The sequence below is a fragment of the Nymphaea colorata genome, chromosome 9 (assembly GCF_008831285.2).
Source record: "Nymphaea colorata isolate Beijing-Zhang1983 chromosome 9, ASM883128v2, whole genome shotgun sequence".
NCBI classification, from domain to species: domain Eukaryota; kingdom Viridiplantae; phylum Streptophyta; class Magnoliopsida; order Nymphaeales; family Nymphaeaceae; genus Nymphaea; species Nymphaea colorata.
Genome location: NC_045146.1, coordinates 52,418 through 71,365, shown reverse-complemented (window position 1 = coordinate 71,365; position 18,948 = coordinate 52,418). Strand labels below are relative to the sequence as shown.

General features: G+C 38.4%; 1 protein-coding gene across 2 annotated transcripts in view; it reads right to left on the bottom strand.

Annotated features, from left to right (window-relative positions):
- The window catches only part of LOC116259859 (phospholipid-transporting ATPase 3), a 33,178-nt gene extending 14,435 nt beyond the window's left edge, over positions 1–18,743 (bottom strand). Inside the window, exons 1-16 of one of the 2 annotated variants that reach the window (XM_031637820.2) lie at positions 18,237–18,743; positions 14,362–14,435; positions 14,177–14,238; positions 13,908–13,989; positions 13,098–13,208; positions 12,160–12,237; positions 11,949–12,045; positions 9,470–9,576; positions 8,621–8,686; positions 7,902–8,023; positions 7,501–7,585; positions 7,305–7,382; positions 7,096–7,212; positions 5,897–6,046; positions 5,705–5,809; positions 1,963–2,105 (exon numbers count right to left, since the gene is read on the bottom strand). In XM_031637820.2, coding sequence (XP_031493680.1) covers positions 1,963–2,105; positions 5,705–5,809; positions 5,897–6,046; positions 7,096–7,212; positions 7,305–7,382; positions 7,501–7,585; positions 7,902–8,023; positions 8,621–8,686; positions 9,470–9,576; positions 11,949–12,045; positions 12,160–12,237; positions 13,098–13,208; positions 13,908–13,989; positions 14,177–14,208 — 1,373 coding nt within the window. In that variant the 5' untranslated portion in view covers positions 14,209–14,238; positions 14,362–14,435; positions 18,237–18,743. The remainder of the gene's footprint in view (positions 1–1,962; positions 2,106–5,704; positions 5,810–5,896; positions 6,047–7,095; positions 7,213–7,304; positions 7,383–7,500; positions 7,586–7,901; positions 8,024–8,620; positions 8,687–9,469; positions 9,577–11,948; positions 12,046–12,159; positions 12,238–13,097; positions 13,209–13,907; positions 13,990–14,176; positions 14,239–14,361; positions 14,436–18,236) is intronic. The other variant, XM_031637819.2, reaches the window with a different exon arrangement.
- Between the last annotated feature and the right edge of the window lie 205 nt (positions 18,744–18,948).

Here is an 18,948-nt window from a genome sequence, read left to right as displayed (position 1 = left end):
AGCTCTTCAATGAAATCTGTAGACAAATCTTCCCAAATGGGCATGAGAACCTAAAGAGTTTGAAGACGACCAGTGGGGAGCAAGGCTTTTATGAGATTAGGGTTCGTCCAGATTGTTAAAGGCTGTCATCTTGCTGTTGAGGAAATCCCCTCTTGTCTTCTCTTTTCTCATCATGAACAATTCTGGACATTGAAATAGTTTTCTTCCAAATGAGTGGCCCTGGAGATCAGCCATCTGCCTCAAGTTTGAGATTGTGCATCTATTTTTCCTTCTCAGATTCCGGTGCATTCTTTTCTTCTCGAATCCTATGATCGTCTTGCTGTTTCTACTTTCCTAAACATGCTTTTGGTGGAGACCCAAACAGAAAATATCAAGCTCAGAGGTTGGATTTGATTAAGAGGACAGATTCGTGGAGTAACAAAGGAAGAAAACAGGAAGACTTGACTAAGGAAGATATCTTGTCTTGAAGAAGATAGCCATCTCTATGGACCATAGCCATAAATATCGCAATATTTATGATAAAAACAAGGAAAACGAAAAAAGGGCAAAATATCGCCAAAAATATATATATCGCGATTTTATCGGAGGTTGGATCTGAGTCAACGCGTGAAACTACTCTCTGTTGACTCTGCGAATAGTAGCTGTCCAAAGCTGCAGTGAAACAGGGGCATTGTTCGTATTTTTTGAAAAATTTTAAAACTTTAAACTGCACGTGTTCCATTTCATTCTTAAAAGGGGTAATTTTGTAATGAAAAAGTTTTAGCAAGGCAGTTTTGAACTATTTTCTTCTTTTTAATGGAAAAAACAGAAAAGGAAAAGAGGATTAGGGCTTTTAAGCCCTTTTTCCCTCCACGATAGGGTTTGGGGCTTGGGCATTGCTGACCTGAAGAGGAAGAAGATCTGCAGTCCAGCAGCAGGCCTTTGGGGCTTGGGTTTGGGGTCTTTGGGGGCTTGGGTTTGGGGTCTTTGGGGCTCACCTGCTGTCCTATTCTTTTTTACTATTCAATAGAGGAGCAGCAAGCTTTACGCCTTCAAGTTCTGTTTTTTTTTTTTAACATAATTTTTTGATTTTTTATTTTAAAAAAATTGCCTAGATTTTCCCAAGATTTTTACAAGAAAAAGAGCTTTGCCAAAAAAAAAACCCGAGAAAAACCTTGCCGATATTTTCCCAAGAACGACATTTGTGGCTATGCTATGGACATATCTTTTGGAGTCAATTGCAAGTCCTTGATCTAATTTTGCTCTGACATCATGTCAGATTTAGAAAAAGACACAAGAATCTGTCAATAGAGAAGAAGGAAATGCAGACACAGGAGCTTAACTTGTCACTATTTTGAATGTGGATCATATATGAGTTACGATATTCTCAATGGACATAACTCCTGCAATAAAAAAGGATAGTAAACAGATACCCTCATACATACATGCCCATACATATTAGATGAAAATGCACTGTGGGATCAGATCTGATACTGATTGAATCCATGATCGCAACATCTTATTATAGAGTACATACATGAAGGCTGGGAAATTGTTGTAGATTTCAGCCTTAACAAAGAAAGAAATATTAAACCTACTGGTGAACTTCTGTAAGATCATTGTGATGACGATTAATAAGTCGATTTGGACTTCCACTTAGTTGCACACACGAGACACATAATAATTTTTACATCAACACTTGAAACATATAATGTTTGATAATAATAGAATGTAAAGAAACAAGATTGGCATCAATAACTAGATAAGCACTGAACCATACAGAACGTGCACAGAAGATTTCATATAATGGGAACAACGTGTGAAGGGCTTTTGCGAAGATGATCAACATAATGGTTAACTCAGAAGGCACATATAAAAAGCATAAATTTACTTGGAATTCCTATCATTAAATAAAAACTTGTATAATAAAATGCAGAGTAATCGAGTTATATTAGGGATCTGGTAGCAAAGTAAACTGCATACTTGTAAAAGAAGAAACCGAAGTGTTTTGCAGCAATTACTAGGGCCGCCTCATCTGGAGATGCAGCTTGGTACGTGATCTTCTCAGGGGATTCATCACCTTCTGGTAGTACAGTATGACAAATTGCTAGGCATCTGAAGAATTCCTGCATGTAGGATCGGCACTGAATAACTGATGGGTTTGAGAAAACAACTCTAAAATTGGATAATGTTCCAAGACTATGAAGAAATGTTTCAAAAAAATAAAACATTGAAAAAAAAAAATCTAGAAGTTTCTTATATACCAATAGCAAGCCGGGTGCTATTGATTGCCCCCACCCTTTTTACTTTCCCTCTCCTTTTTCTCCTCTATCTCTTTCTCTCTCTTTCACACACACACACACACGCACATATACTCTACAAAGGATGACAACATCTGGTCAACTTTTTTAATGGATCTAACAATCTTTAGAAAAAAAATTATTTTATTTCCTTCGAGTGAAACTTGATTATCACCTAAAAAGTATAAACATATAACACTATATACCTCTCACTGCACCAGCACCCGCATCCGTACTCATACTAGCACCCATGTGACATAGGTAAAAAGGCTTTCGAACATAGCGAAAAGGCAAGTTTAACAAAAGACATTAATGAAACTCTTTCCCTCCCTCTTTGTGTGTGTGTGTATTGTTGTAGGTAAGGGGTCCAAAGCCTTGCCATGGTGTTGTTGCCTCCTGTTCTCCCATAGCCAAGTATGTCCTTTATGTAACTTGCTACACCCAAGCGACGCATACACTAAGGCTTAACTTTTCATGCACCCTTATCTTCGTGTCAGGTGCTAAAAAAACTAGCTCAGTTCAAGAGCTTGAGTCAAACTTGAGTTAACCCCTTGTCCTATCCACATCCACAAGCAGAGGACATGATCCCGACTCGAACTCAACAGAGATGGATATCCATGTTCTACATCCTCCCTACACATTCCAATGGATGGATGATACACTCCAGCATGTCCAGGCCCAAGTCGATGGACTGTGTCACCCTTGGTTACAACCTGTTGCTGGGCTCTCCACACCAAGCAAAAGGCCTTATTTCCGATGGAAACTTGGCCTTACAGCTGATTCCCATAGGCTACAATAGACCTCATCAAAAACCAATGCCTATGCGGCTATGCCCCATCGGCAGGCACAAAACTTTGTCTATTCAGCCTACATAGCATGCAATAACCACAGAACCTCGTAAAAGTTGCACACATCAACACTGCCCGGCAGTTGATCCTTGTCAGTCCAATCAAAACCATTGTGGTCCCTCCAGCCAAAGGTGACCCTAGCATTGTCATATTGATGGTCATCACCAACAATGCGACCACTGTAACATGCTCGACCACTAGCACCTCCTTCATTCGCATTGTGAGCCTTTGTCAAGCACCCTCATCACGCCACACACATTGACACTACTGTGTAACGAATCATTGTAAGCCACATTAGAGACCACTACAGCCACTCTCAGAGAAGGTGAGCCCCACACCTTCATGTCAATGGCCATCATCAACAATGCGATCGCTGCAACACGCTCGACCGCTAGTGTTCCCCTCAGTTGCACAGGTCACTGTTGTCGAGTAGTCACACACTGCCGTTTGGCTGAGTGTTGTCAGCCTACTAATGGAGTCCATATCCAGCTTTGATGCATGCTACACACCAGGCAACTACTCCTATGTCTTTGACCTTTGATGCATCGAAGTCGATCACCGTATGAATTATCAGCCCTGCCTAACACCAGCTGGGCAGCCACCCACATGGACTCAATTGCTCACATAGTCCCAAGCGATGGTAAGCACTGCCTCCTCCATCAACAACCCCTACATGATAGTCTCAAAACCTCATGCTCTCATAATGCTTATCTCCCTTAGCCCCCACATATGTTGAATGATTGTGGTGCTTTCGTTCCTATGCCGCTCATGCAATGCCCCATGTTATTTGAGAATCTAACCCCTCAATACACTTGAACTCGACCTAAGGCCTCATCATGACCAAGAGGCTTCTTGCAACTGATACCAACCTCTACAAGTGGATTTGATAGTCGGTCGGGCCAACCGCCCTTAGTCGCATGATGCTTCGCGTAACACCCCTTACCCATTGTCAAATGACTCGCGAGCTCAACAGTAGCAACATGGCCCTCGTGTGAGGCCTTTCACCTCAGCCAAGAGCCTTGTCTTGATCGGCAGGCCTGTTCTTGTGCTTGCACTTGGCTCCCTTTTTAGTCTTTCCCTTCCCTGCCACAATGCTCCCCCTACAACGTGTTAGTCGTGGTCTTGTGCAGCCCTCACATGTGGGCCAATCTTGCCCTGACCGAAGTTCATTAGTGATTCTTCCCTCCAACCTAGCCATAAAGCATTTTTTTTCCATCTTTAGCTTAGGGATCGTATCGACTTAATCCCCATCATCATGCGACCTTGCCCCTAGGCCTAGTTAGGGCTTTTGTGACCCAGTTCAGGGGTTTTACCCTTGGGGACTGCCCTTTAGAGTCGAGACCTGTGCGTGGCAAACAAGTGTGGCACATCCCTTAGCCAAGTTGCACCTTGTCCGGGCCAAAGCCAAATTAATATTTCTTAGCCTCTTTCTCAATCTTTCTCTTCTTGATTCCTTGTGGTTTCTACATGTGGTACCATTATGCACTACACTAGAACCTAACAAATCCACCAAATTGCTGCAAATGACTTCCTTGTAAGGAGAGGAGAAAGATAGCTCAGTTGGATGGGGATTCTTCTATACTAACTTATTTTTGCTCCAGGGTTTGTCCAGACATGCAATTCTTGTACTTATTCACAAGCGTGTAATAGAATCAACCTAGAACCCTAGCCCCTAGGGCTGGTGGGTTAGACCGCATCATCAAACTACACCAACATCGACGTCACTTCAATGCAGCTGCAGCTGCAGCTGCAGCAAACAAGTGCTGCATCCATGTCATACGGTAGGCAAAGCAATAAAATGACAAGTGTGTGTGCCTCACTTAAGAAAACTTTGAACATGGAAAAGTCAGATGGAAAAGTCAAATGCTAAATGCATGTCATGAGACTCCAACAAAAATAATAAGAGTTGTCAGCTAGGACTTCTACACTACAGACTTTCTGTAAACTTATGGGGATCTCCGATCACCTTCTTCTTTGCCTTCTTTAACACAATCTCCAGTTATTTGAATAGGAAAACATTGAGAAGCAAAGAAGTGAAAAGAAGTTTATCATATATAATTGACTTGAACAAATGGACAATTTAAAACCAGAAAAATAAACAGTGATAAAATCAAAACAAGCATACAACTATTAAACAAGTATTTCCCTTCTGGTGCACATACATGTTTCTGTGTGAGTTGGGTTCCATTCAGCCAACTTTAACTCATGGGCCAGGCTTGAACTGCATATAATAATAGGCTTCCCAACTGCAAGATCTTGATATTCATTTATGCTAGAACTAGCCCAGTCAACCCTTTGTGTCTTAACAATTAGAGCAAAATAAGCAAGAAATATACTATTTCAACTTTGGACAACAAATTAAAGACGGCAAAGAAAGGAAAAAGACAAACCATCAAAACTGAAAAATATAGAGCTTCATTTGAAAAGGTGTCCAAATTAAGGATCATATGTTATGTGCTCTGGTGTATTGACTGATCACGTCATAAGGATCAACACAAAGAATCATAGGCACCAGACCATTATCCACCACAGAATTGCAGGTAGTTTAATATCATTTAATAAAGTAAAAAAGAAGACCTTGCAGGTCTCAGGGTCTTGCTCATTTCTCCATGCACCACGCATAAGCCTTGGATCATCAAAATTGAAACCCTTTTCATGAACTGCAGTAGGCGATCTTTTCACCTAAAAGATAATAAACAAACTGAATGAAATTATATTAAACTTGGTAAAAACATCAAACGTAAGTGATCAAAACATTTACTAGCGCACCTCATCAATTTGATGGCCACTTCTTTGAGCCGCCCCTCTCTCAATTTCAGTAACTCCCATACCATACATTTCCCCACCAATGGAGCATTTGAAGAACTCCATCAAGTTTCTTGTCAAGGTCCCTGTCTTGTCAGAAAATATATATTCCACCTGCCCAGATTAAGGACAAGAGAAGAGCATCATAGCAGGAAATAAAAGCTTAAAAGAATATTAGACTGGAAACCCAGAAAGTCTGCACTCCTTTAGTTTCTCAAGTTTCATGGAATTGTTTTCGTTGTCAATAATTATTAATATAGCATCAGCCTGAGCATAATGTAGCCAATTTAGCGCAAAAGTTTACCCTCTATAAGATAAAAAATTAAGAGTTCACTAGTAGTAAAGAATAAAAATAAATGAAATAATAAGATTTTTATATCAAGAAAAAAAACCAAAATCGAAATTCTCTATCAAGAAAGAACTTAAACTTAGGATTTGTTATACCAATTTAGGAAAAGCATGCTAAGAACATGAGAAAAAGAAGCATGGAGAAATAAGATGAAACAAAATGAAGCCTAAGAAACATAAGAAGAAATGAAAGGAAAGCCTAAGAAGCAAGAAAAAGTATGAGGAAGACATAGAGGAAGCACAGCAGGAACATGATCTCTTAGTGTTTAGGCAGCAGGAAAATTCCACTCCCAAAGCAGGCTTCTTGAGGGAACATGATTTTCCACCAATAAAGCTTCTAGTAACTCTTATCAGGAAAGAGTTTATTCAAGCCACATATATGTTCACTTAACTTACCCAGCGAAAGCAGGGTTCTTTCCCCAATTCTAGCCAGACAAAAGCTTGGGATTCTGCATGTCCAAAATTCTGACCTATAAGAAATGGAAAATGCATATTGAGCCTTGTCCTAGAGATCTACCTGAGACCACAAATGGAGAAAGAGTTGCTTGGTAATGGAGATGAATAACCAGATTTCTGTACCATTTACAGTTACTGCTAACACATCAGCTTACGTGTAAAATCAGATCCTAATTGTGCTAAGTTAAACTGACCAGAGCAACACCTTGTTTGAATCTGGCATTAACAAGAACCTTTAACACCACAAATTTTCAGCTTATCATGTTGGAAGACAGTAATTTGTCTGATTTTAAGTAACTAGAATAATATCTTCCGTTGATGAAGTGAGAACAGGGGAAAGTGTATTTTACTAAAGATACCTGTCCAAGCTCCTCATTCAAATTGGAGGTTCGTGCCAATGCTGGCGTATCAGTTGCAACGTGATACATGTGCAGATCCTTATTGATAAATTGAGTGCACTGAATGAATTTGATCATCTGCATATGTAATCATGTTGGTTATGCATCCAGTTGCACCCTAGCTGGAGCTTCCCACAATTGACAAATATTTGAAACCAACACATTTTTACCTCAATTGACACGTAAAGAGAAATTGGAATTATGGTGGAATATAATGTAATAAGAGTAAACATCGTAAGAATGGCAACCTGCAGAACCAATGGAAGATATTTATGCTTGTAGACATGAAGAATAAGAAGAAAAAGCCACAATGCAAAAACCTAGCTACAGAAATCAGCATAGCAAGCAGAACGTGCAGAACCATACCACAAATCTATTGCTGGGATTAAACTGCTTCTCCACATCCACATGAAGACCTAAATAATAATATTTACGGCTGATAAAAACACCGCTGCAAATTTTGAGATGTCATGAAACCATCATCACATGGTATGGCCTAATTATCAAAACATTTATAATAATAACTACTTGGAGTATAGGATAAGGGAAGAAAATAATTTCAAATTTGTAAGATTATATAGACATGAAAATGTAGACAAAGCAAAAAAAACTCAGCATTGCCACACACGCTGCCAAAAGTAAGATCATTATTCATGAACAAGGAAATTTTAAAGCCCATAATGGTATTCAGTTTATTTGTTTGAAAAAACATATCCAATAATTAAAAGAAAATCAAAAGGCATTTATTTACTAGGCAAGTGATTTACCTGCCAATCGCTCCAATTAAGCACATAGAAAAAAGAGCACCAAAAAGTGTTAATATGAGTTTGTCAAGCTTTCTTTCCAAGGTACTCCTTTTTGAAGGAACATTCATAGTGTTCATCATCACCTGCAAAAAAATCCATTTACATCAATTAGATTTTGATATTGTCATAAATATCGTTCTTGGGTTTTTAACCGCAAAACTTTTCTCAGGTATTTTTCAGCAAAGTTATTTTTTCTTTTTTGGAAAATCTCAGAAAACTAAAAAAAAACTTTACAAAATAAAAAAACATCAAGTATAAATAAAATAAATCACAAACTAATAGGAAAACATAAATAAAACTAGATAAAAGTGTTAAAAGGAATGTTTTAATGACGATAAAATGATGAAAAATAATTTAGTTTAAGTTTAAATGTAAATCCATGATGACTCGATGATATCAATGCTAAAAAATAGAAAAATGAAAAACTAGGAAAAATTGCGAAACCAATGTGATAATAATGCGATAAATATATTTTCTCCATGTTTTTCAAAATATCGCGATTTTTTCCCTTTTATTCGTTTTTCTTATTTGTCACGTTAACATCGCGATATTTTCGAAAATACTACGATATCTGTGATACTGGATTTTATTGCTCAGGCAAGGAAAATCCACATAACCGTATGGATATCAACAAAGTAAACCAACATCAAGACTCAATACTGATAAAAAAAACACTACACCTTTGTCTCATGTCCAGTGAAGATAACTGCTCCTACTATGTACTCGGTGTTCCTAAGGCTGCAGCCCTGCAGCAGCGCAATGAAGAGAATAGATGCTACCACTTATTGAGAATCAGTTCAAAGCTCAAAGCTAGGGCAAGGCAGCATTCACATACAGAGAAACAAGATAATGCAGGAGCACTACAAAGAGTGAAATTATGGAATGATGCTGACAAGAGAAACAAGCATAAGATGAACAAAAGTATACTAATCATCAACCGATTCCAAATATTCATAATCAGATAGAAGGATAAGGAAAAAGGGAAAAGTGCATCTAGTCATAACATGGCTTTTATGCCAATATTTATAATGTACATCACCACTCACAAGTCACAGCTTGCACACTCCTACTCCTCACCTACCTCTAGGTACTGAAATAAAGTGTTACAGCAGGCAATTTCATGGTGATTTTAAGACTCTCTAATGTGAACAAGATACAAACAGCAGATAACAGTTAAAATTGAAATAACCAATGCACATCATCAATGCCGTGACGAATCAATTGGGGCAGGCCAACATATTAGAACAACCATGAGGCAAAACACAAAATGAAGCTGTGAAATAAAAGATCCAAATAATACTAAAGATTGAAAAATAATGATAAAAAATAATATTAGAACTCGGCACAATGAACCAGTATAGAACAAATAATTTGTAAAATATTGTGTTGCATTGCTGGAATCAGATTATGCTCAGGCTATTATAAAAACATAACATTAGGGGCACAATCTGACAGTAAAAACAACAATCTACTAACAACTCTTGATGCACCATTTTGCGTTCAAAATTTTAAAATATGGTGATACTGACTCTCAAAAGAACTTGATTTGGAGTAAGTGGCAAGGTTTGCTTCTCCATGATAAGGTTGCCAGTAAATGTGTACAGTGAATTGTTGGGCTGTTCACATTGTATTTCACCTAAAACAACAAAAGGAAAAACAAACTTCCACTAGTCAAAGAAAAATCATATAGTTTTCATATCTTCACATTAACATATTTATGGCCATTTCTGCCACATAGAAAAAGAATACAGGTCACCCCACTGTTCAACAAGTTGGCTCAATAGATATTGTTGAATTAGAGAAAGAGCATATCCAAAGTGAATTAAGTGATTAAATTAAACCAGCCATCTAGAGGTACGCAAATACAGGAAACTTCCCAAGCAAGAGGCTGTACACCAACCATGCATGACAAACAGCTGAAGAACCATATCGTATGGAAAACCCCCGTCAACTTGTCACAGAAAAAAAACCTTTCTGTAGATTGCAAAAATGTATCTTTGGCTAACTTTCACTATCACATAACTAACAGAAGCTATGGATTGGCATGCCTGGACAAAACTACAAAACTAATGTCAGCATTGTCCTAAAAGCATTATTTTGATTACTTGCATACAGATTGAGCATATCACCTCTACCCACTAAGATATCATTAATGTAATCTACTAAGCAAATCTACAGACCAAAGAGGAGCTGCCTTACAAGGATAAATGATCATAGATATTATGGAGAATATTAACATCATTTGTTATGCAGATTAGATAGAGTTAAAACATTTCTTCCTCTTCTTTTTGTGAATAGGTTCATGAAAGGAGATCCTTCCTTGCATCCAGCAAGGGTTGCTAATCTCGCAGATTGACTATGTTAATGATGTCCTTTGAGAGTAATAAACTTGCCTACCAATTAACAACCACGATGTCTGCACATTATGAGCCTCAAATGCACCCTAAAGAATTGCTTGCAGCAATGGCATTTTAAGGACTTAACTTTTAACCAAACATTTATTATGACCCCCAAGAAGCTAACATTGCTTTAAATGAAGGCTATCAGATTATAGTCGACAACAATGACCGACAATTCCAGAAAAAACTATATCTGCTACCTGTAAGTTCTCTAAATGAGTTGAATTTCTTAAACTATAATGTCACTATATTACTAATTTGTTTTTTCTAAAGCCTAGTAGCTTATGTGAGTCACATTATCAATTTCTTTCTATTTGATTCAGTCGTACTATCAATTACAACAAGTGGACTCCATTCACAAGGCTTACACCTTAACTTAAACCATCAGCTTTACACCCTTACAAAGGCCACCTCATCTCATCAGCCATGGCATTTATTTGCAGACTGCAATGTGACCACTTCAGAGGCTCCAACCAGGAACCACCATATGCCAACTTTGACCCTGCTGGCAATCCAAATTCTACATAACATACCTATGGATTGGTAGTAATCCTAGTAGAATGCAACCAAACAAATGATTCCCCATGGAATAGCAACAAATACACTTCTATAAGCGTGAACTGAAATGGTTGATGGCTCTGGACACTGATAGTAACACTCTTTGAACAGTTCTTAATGGTTCACACCTCTTTTTTTGTGTTTGACAAAAAGAATAGGTTCTTACTTTTCTACAAGAGAAGGAAAAGGGGCATAGGTGCTGCCCCTCCTTGAATCCATTTTGGTTAGGCAAGAAATTGAAGATGGAATAGTACACGCATCATTCCCTTTCTTTCAATCTCCTTTTAAGCATTTATTCTTATTTATTTATATTTAATGACTTAAACAGGCAGTAACTCAAACATCCCCTGCTCTCCAAGACCCAATGCAAAGTGTCATATCGTCAATACATATTTCATTGCTCATGCCATATAGGCTGTAGGACATCATCTACAGTTTGGAACTTAGGACCAGACAAGATAGTATATATCAGGTCAAGGACATCCATACTTTACTACTATTACTATCTCGCTAAAAATAGAGAAAATTTTGATTTTCTCAACACCAAAGCCCATAAAATTAGAATTACAAGCATTCTCCAATAGACTAAAAGTTTTTTTTTCCCATGACCAAGAAGAGTGCATTCTCATATTAACAGATTTATTACATGTAGCAATGTAAGCTATTTTCAACCAGAGAAATCCTTAACACAAGTTATATTTTGGTGGCCCTCAGACTCTGTATCCCAAAAGGAAATAGCATGAATGTTGTGGTACAATTATCATAATTTCAAATAGTACTACTACATGGAGTCTGAGGTTTCTAAAATTCCATTTGCAAGTACAGCCTCCTTTAGTGGATGCAGACACAGAATTTAGATAAAACTGACATTTCCGTATATAGCCTAAATGGAAATAAGCGAATCCATCTATTTGCAGTTACATGAATATATCTTGATCATATCTCAGATGGCTTCAGCACTAGCAAATAAGAGTAATGTCTACAACCCAGAGTAAGAAATCTGTGATAACAGGAGTAGCATGATAAACTATAATCCTACAGTCGATGTTACCTTTAAATTCAGCAGCTCTCTCTGGGAGCACATAGTCCCATGTTCTTTCAAGTGCTTTTCTTATCTTCAAATTTGTCTCACCATCAAGATTTGCAGTCTAATGCCAAAGATTATATTCAGTCACATTGATAATAACCATCTGTCACGACTTGCTCAACATAGTTATTTCTTAGGACAGGAGTTTTTAAGAAAGCAGGTAAAGGCAAAGAACCTCAATATAGCAGACACCATCTGCGTTTGTGCTAGCAAGAAACAACAAATCTGCAGGGAAAAATCCATCCTGCTTAACCTGCAATATACTCACATTTTAGCACAGAGGCAGACAACTAATATGAGGCAGTGAAGAGTGAACTCAAGTATAAATATGCCAGAATTATGCAAAATGCATGGCAAAAAGCTAGAAAGTTTTTCTTTTTTTTTTTCCAGTTTTCCCCTCGAAGTTTGAGATAGATAATCAAGTTTCACTGGCATGTTGACATATTGACAAAAAATTACTGTCATTCTTGAGCAATAATATTGGAAAAATATCAAAACAGTTCTAAATATCAGCAGTAACAAATATATCTCCATTTTAATCCTTTAACTTTTTCTAAACTTCTAAAATTTCATATATGTTCCCAACAAAAACTATTACTGAGAAAAAACACCTGAGGAAACCCAAATGTTATTGGCAACCAATCCTGAGATTTTAATTTTATAACATCTAACAAAGAAACATGTCAAAAAGAAGGCCTCCCACTCCAAACTTTACTGGACGCATAAATATTGACATTGTAGGACATAGTTTATAGAGCAGCAAAGAAAACCACAATGACCAGCAAGGCAGAAATGGGAAATGGACTAGAATTACAGAAGCAGGAATCATGTGATAATGTGCAGAAAAATTGGTTGAAAGTTCAAACAAAAAGGTATTTGCTTGGAGCAATAATGCATAATCAAGTGGTTACAATCATCTCAGAAGTCAGAAGACATTATATAATATATACTATACAGAGGAAGACTTGAGTGCTATGTTCAGGTTATGGTTATCACAGAGAACAATAATATTTAGTAACCGACATCGAAAACCAAAGGCAACAACCATGTTTGCAAAAATGAATCATTCACTACAGATATTGACTGCATGGAAATAAACAATGAAATACTTACCCTAACAATATCTCCAACCTGCAGCTTCCTCCAAGGTATAGAAACCCACTTTTGTTCCACCAATACATCAACAGGACTGCTATTTATCACTTTGTCGTTATTCAGCCGTTTCTGAAATCAGCAGAAACAAAGGAGACTACAGGTTAAGATAAAATTCAGCATAACAAGGTATATGTTTGTCTCTATGCTTTTGTATGCATGTGAAATTCCTCAACTCTTACTAAGGCCTGCAAAAATCCAGGTACCTTAATGTCCAATTGGCAACTTACTGGAAAACATGCTTCATGAGTTCATATACACTTTCTAAAGAGGTGAAGAACCAATGGCTCAGAATTGCACTATAATTGAGTCATATAAATCTAAAGTTTTTTGTTCAACCAATGCGACCAAAGTATGCTGTTGGGTAAATAACTGATGAGTCAATGACAAACAGATTTGATGAACTAGATCAAGTGAACAACCCCTGCTACTTTTTTCTAGAAGGGTTGTACTTGAAGCCTGATGGAAAAAAGGGGCTCTGAAGAACACAGTAACCATTTTCCCCTCACCAGCCTCCCTCCCCCACCACCCACACCACCCAAAAAATAAATAAATACATAAATCCCTTTCCTTTCCTTTCCTAAAAATGCACCACAATATCCTGCAAACAAGTATTGATGTGTGTATAGAAAAACAGAGAGAAACAGATGACAAACAGAGTAGCATTGCTTTCAGGGGCATGCCCAAATAGTGGCAACAGATACAAACAAAAGAAATTTAAATATACATAGAGAATCATATTGCATGATAAAGACAAAAATTTCCACTCACCCAGTCCTCGAATGCCTCCTTGACAAGCGAAACAAACAGCACAAGACTGAGAGGGACCACATTTGTAATAGGATGCACAGGGCTGCATATGACAATGAACGTTCAGAAAAATGATGTACATGAAATACCTGTTCTGAAACATATATGAAACAACGCTTGTAGCCTCATATTTGATATGCATGACATGAGCACTACCAGATTATAACTACAAAAATTTAGAGAGATACCAATGAAGGGGTACAGAAACAGGATCTGACAAAAGTATTTACCTAATTGGTGTGGTAGATAGTATAGATATCATCAAGAAGTACAAATTTGCCACCCGCCTAAACTGTTAGTTGACCAAAAGAGAACATCCACAGAGGGGTCAACTGAAGAAATGAACATTTATAATCAAAGTGGTAAAGTCATTAGGGAAAAGAAAAAATAGAATCTGCATACAATGACCACATACCTGCTCAAAAAGACCTTTAGGAAGGAAGGTTACGATGTTATATTTTGTGGTTGATATAGAGTTGCCCTGAAAAGCTAAGGTATATGTGACTCATTCAAACGGAATAATTGCAAAACAACCAAGGCAAAAGAAAACAAAGAAAAAGCAAAATATGACAAGTGCCAAGTGCTATAGACAAGATGAACACTAGTTCCTTAAGACCGTTTATAACATATTCAAAATAAGAATGGCAGTGCAGAGACAATTATGATAGTCTAAATTCTAAGATGAGTATGGTCAAAATGATATGGCCAACATATAAGTCAGAAACACCACTATCACGACATTTCCTAATATAACTATATTCTATAGTTAGAACAAAGGTTTACTCATCCCACTTCATCTATGCCCATCTTAATGAGATGAATAATCAGCAGTTGTCTGTTCTGTTTATGAAAACATACAGGCAGCAGGCAGCAGGTGGAGAAAGGATGGCTCTCATCCCCTCCATCATTCCTTCCAATCTCCTTCACTCCTCTGCCTGGTTCTTGCCCTCGACTTGTCTCTTCCACCATCCCTTAAATTTAATTTGGTAACAAAGTAACATTATGGTTTTGTCTAGACTATGTCTAGGTTTTCCTTGCCATAAATCCCAACCAATCTTATGCAAAATGCGCTGCCAAAATGACTTCTAGCCCGTCTCCTGAAATCAGTTTATCAGTTATATAGTTCCAATTTTCCAAAGGCCAATCTGATATTTCCCATTGGCATTGTGTGCATAAGAGTGGTTGAAGAAAAGTTATGCCTTTTTTTGTATCATGTGTGACTCACAAGGGATTTTGTTACTGGAACATTATTTCTGTGTGCAAATTATACTAGAAAACTAGAAGTGATCGCCTTACCCTAAGAGCCCACTTGATGCACATGGATTCCACTACTACATGCAGATGTTAATCTGAGATTTCAAAAGATGAGCCCTGGCTATCACCCTCTAAATGAAAATTCCAAAATAGACCCCCCGTTCCATAATAATCATTCTGGAAAAATCTGACCTGGAGGGGTCCAAATATTTTAAATTATTTTCTTGCCAGTTAGGGCGACGTGAACATTTCTCCTCTCCTTCTCGTCTTGTTAAGGCATGTCTTCTTCTTCACGCAGCAGCTACACAGTTATGGTGCCACCATCTACGTCCTTAGCTTGTTTTCTTCACATCATTAGGTAACATTGTGATGCGAACCCATCTAATCCGCAATCATCCGCACACCTTGGCCCAGCCATGGCCAGCCAAGTGTCAAAACCTAAAATTCCTTAGGTCAGACCTTCATTCAAAGTGCTCCACAACTCTTGGATCCGGAACCCATTCCCAAGTGTGATGGTTTGAATCCATTTGAATCAATTGAAATGGATCCAAACTTAAAAATGGATCTCAAAAGGATATAGATCTCAAATTGTTTTCTAACACCAATAAAGCCAACCCATATAGTGCAGCACTTTATTCGTCATTTTTTACTTTTCAAGAAGGAAAGCATGCTTGAGAAAGGTTTCATGAAGAAATTCGCAAGCCACAAGAGGCCCTTAGGGCATGCACAAAGGGTGGTCATCTCCGTCATTTAATTTTATGGAGCTTGAAAAAGATAAAATTCATTATTGAATTTTGTCTTATGCTAAGAAAGGACTATGGTGGGAGTTTCACAAGTCATACGGAAATAGAAGATAAAGAAAAAAAATATAGATAATGATGAAGAACTTAAACAACTGAGGTAAAAAGGAAACGTCCACCAATTAAGCCATTCTAATTGGAAGGAGAGAGAAATATACACCACAACCAACTCCCCATTTCGTGCAGAGAAAATATTCCTTTCCTTTCTAAAAGGTCGGCAATTCAAGGGGAGGATGAAGATGCTAATTGCTTTATTTTAATTTTGAATTGTCTTTCCAACTTTGTTTTTTCTCGCTTAGTTGCTTTTCTATTTAAGCCGTGTAGCACACTCATTTTGGGCCATGCTTGGAATAAGAATTTACTTATCGAGTTTTTCCTTTTCTACAGCATGGCTCTCCATTTCTAGCGATGTCATTTGCTTTTTCTTTATCAAATTGCATAGACTGACGGCCAGTCCAAATGCCAGCCTCACTAGTCTTCAGCAGGCACCTCACACGCATGAGCTCTCCACACCAAAAGGAATGAAGCTCCTCTGAACTGGCATCTTGTGCTAGAAGGCTCTCCCAGTAACACGGCTACCAATAACCTCTCAACCAACCTCTCCTTGAACGGGTTGTTTCCTTAACCCACAATAGCACGAGTTTCCAAGAAAAGTCTTCATAATAAACCTCTTGACCAGGTCATAGTGGCCTTCCAATCCAACCGCTGCACTCTCAACAGGGTTAAGCAATGGTCCTGCAAGGGATCCCTAGTCGGGTCCTCATCACATCGTCGGTTTCCTCCTCTATCTTCCCGCAATAAGTCATCTTTCCTCAAAAAAGTGATGAGACCAGTGATGTTGTTTGTAAAGAAATCAGTCATCTTAAATGCCTTGAGCTTTGCACTCTCATAGGGAATAGGAAGGTCGGTACTATATTGCCTCTACACCCTGCCTGAAGAATCCAGACCTTTTATATTGCCTTGACCTGGCCTTCTGCTTAAGACATAACGATGACACTACAGCCATGGAGAAGGTCTGTACTCTCTCCCTCTGCCTGTCATTATTTCATTGTAATTTTCTTCAATCTTCTGCATTTAGCTTGTTCCATATTTGAAGCCATGTATTTCCAAGAAATTTGGCATGTAAGGTTTGTTGATTTTACTTGTGTGCCTCATTCAGTTCTACAGCTTAAATGTTAAGTACAGTAATTTCAACAAATAAACAATTACAGGGAGTTGAGGCAGCTGCTTACCACATGTCCTCTATCACCTATTTTCTTTCTTAAATTAATTGGATCTTTCAAAGCTATTTTGTAGTTACTTTGAAATTTTGAAGCATGACTCATACTCAATAATTAGTGGTCTAATTTTTTATTTATTTACATAAAAGAAAAATGTTTGTGCTTGTCAAATTTGTTGAACTTATTATTATTGTCACCGTATTGCTCCTCTCCTTAATTTCTCAACTATCCAAAGCATACAGTAGTATGTAAAGCATCCTGCTGCAAAAATTTTTTGTTGAGTAAATAGCTGCTCTATAAACTGATTTGTGTATGTTACGTAACTGCTAGCCACGGTCAAAAACATTTTAAAATTTCAGTGTTCTGCCATCATCACCAGAAAAGATTTCCACGAATCATTATCCCAAAAAAGCAAAAAATTTGGATGGAAGAATAGTTTTCCCCTTCCATATGTTCCAGAATTATAATTATGGACTATAATTCGAAAAATATAATTTTGAGGTATCAAACTCGATGTGCTCAGAAAGGTACTGTTCACGGATTAAAATTCGAAAAAGTGTAAACATTTTTCCAGGAATTAAAGTCCAGCCCTAAGGGATCCGACTTTGATTCCAGAATTATTTTTGTGACCATTAGGGTTGCGAGTGCATCTTCGTCTTGGTATCAGCTGCTTCCCTCATCCTCGGGTTTCGTCAAGTTGAGAAGATACGCATTATCGGCCGCGCAGATAACCACCTATGAGCACTATGTTTTAAAATTCCAACTCAAATGTGCAAACCATAATTCAAACCCTAGTTCGTCGAACTAAAGGCCTTAAGCATATCCAAAGACAAGTGTCCAGCCCAAATCTCATACGCCCAACACGAGAACATCAGAAAATCTCCCAAGACTATATTAGTTGGTCGATAAGAAAGTTAATAAAGTTGCTCGAAATGATCACACCACAAAGAAACGAAAGAATAGACAATTGAAAGAGAAAACGATCAAGAGCAGCCAAAGTACAGATAGAAAACTACCTTAAACCTGACGGGCAGATTAGCCTCTCGGTCATTGCAGTAAATGGTCCGATGACCGGGGGCCTGCGGCTGGACCCTCCCAAGCCGGACTGTCCGCGACGAAGGCTGCCGATCGGTGATGTGCGAAGAGGTCCTCGACCTCGCCATGCTCGGCACGGAAGACATCGACGACGAAGATGCCCCCTTGATCCAATCCCATCCGTTCATCCTCTTCCCTTCCCAATTCCCGTCCCTTGAGACTAAGCACCAGATCGCAACTCCGCCCCAACGCAGCTGCCCTGTCTCCCTCTTCCTCCCCACCTTCCTTCCTCCTCTCCCAACCAACGAGAAATAACAACCGCAGTAAGAGAGAGGGGAAGACGAAGCAGCGCGTTCGCCAGAAAGAAGGAACTTCTCTTTCTTTTTTCTTTATTTCTCTTCTTTTCAGAATCGATGAAAATTAAATGAACCCGAAATTTTCGCTGCCTCCTTCGCTTTCTCTTCCTTCAACAACCGCGTCAGCGCCTGTCGGCGTCTCAACGGAGAAGGCCCTTTTCCTTCCGCTATGGCTCTTTCCCGCGCCAACGGTGTGATAGCGACTTTCCACGTGACCACTGGGAGCACCCCAAAATCCAGGCCCGCACCCCCTCAATCACCACCTGAAGATGCCGCACCAAAAGTAAGATCCGCGACGAAGATGCTTATGAGTGATGTCTCATTTTTTTGCCAACGA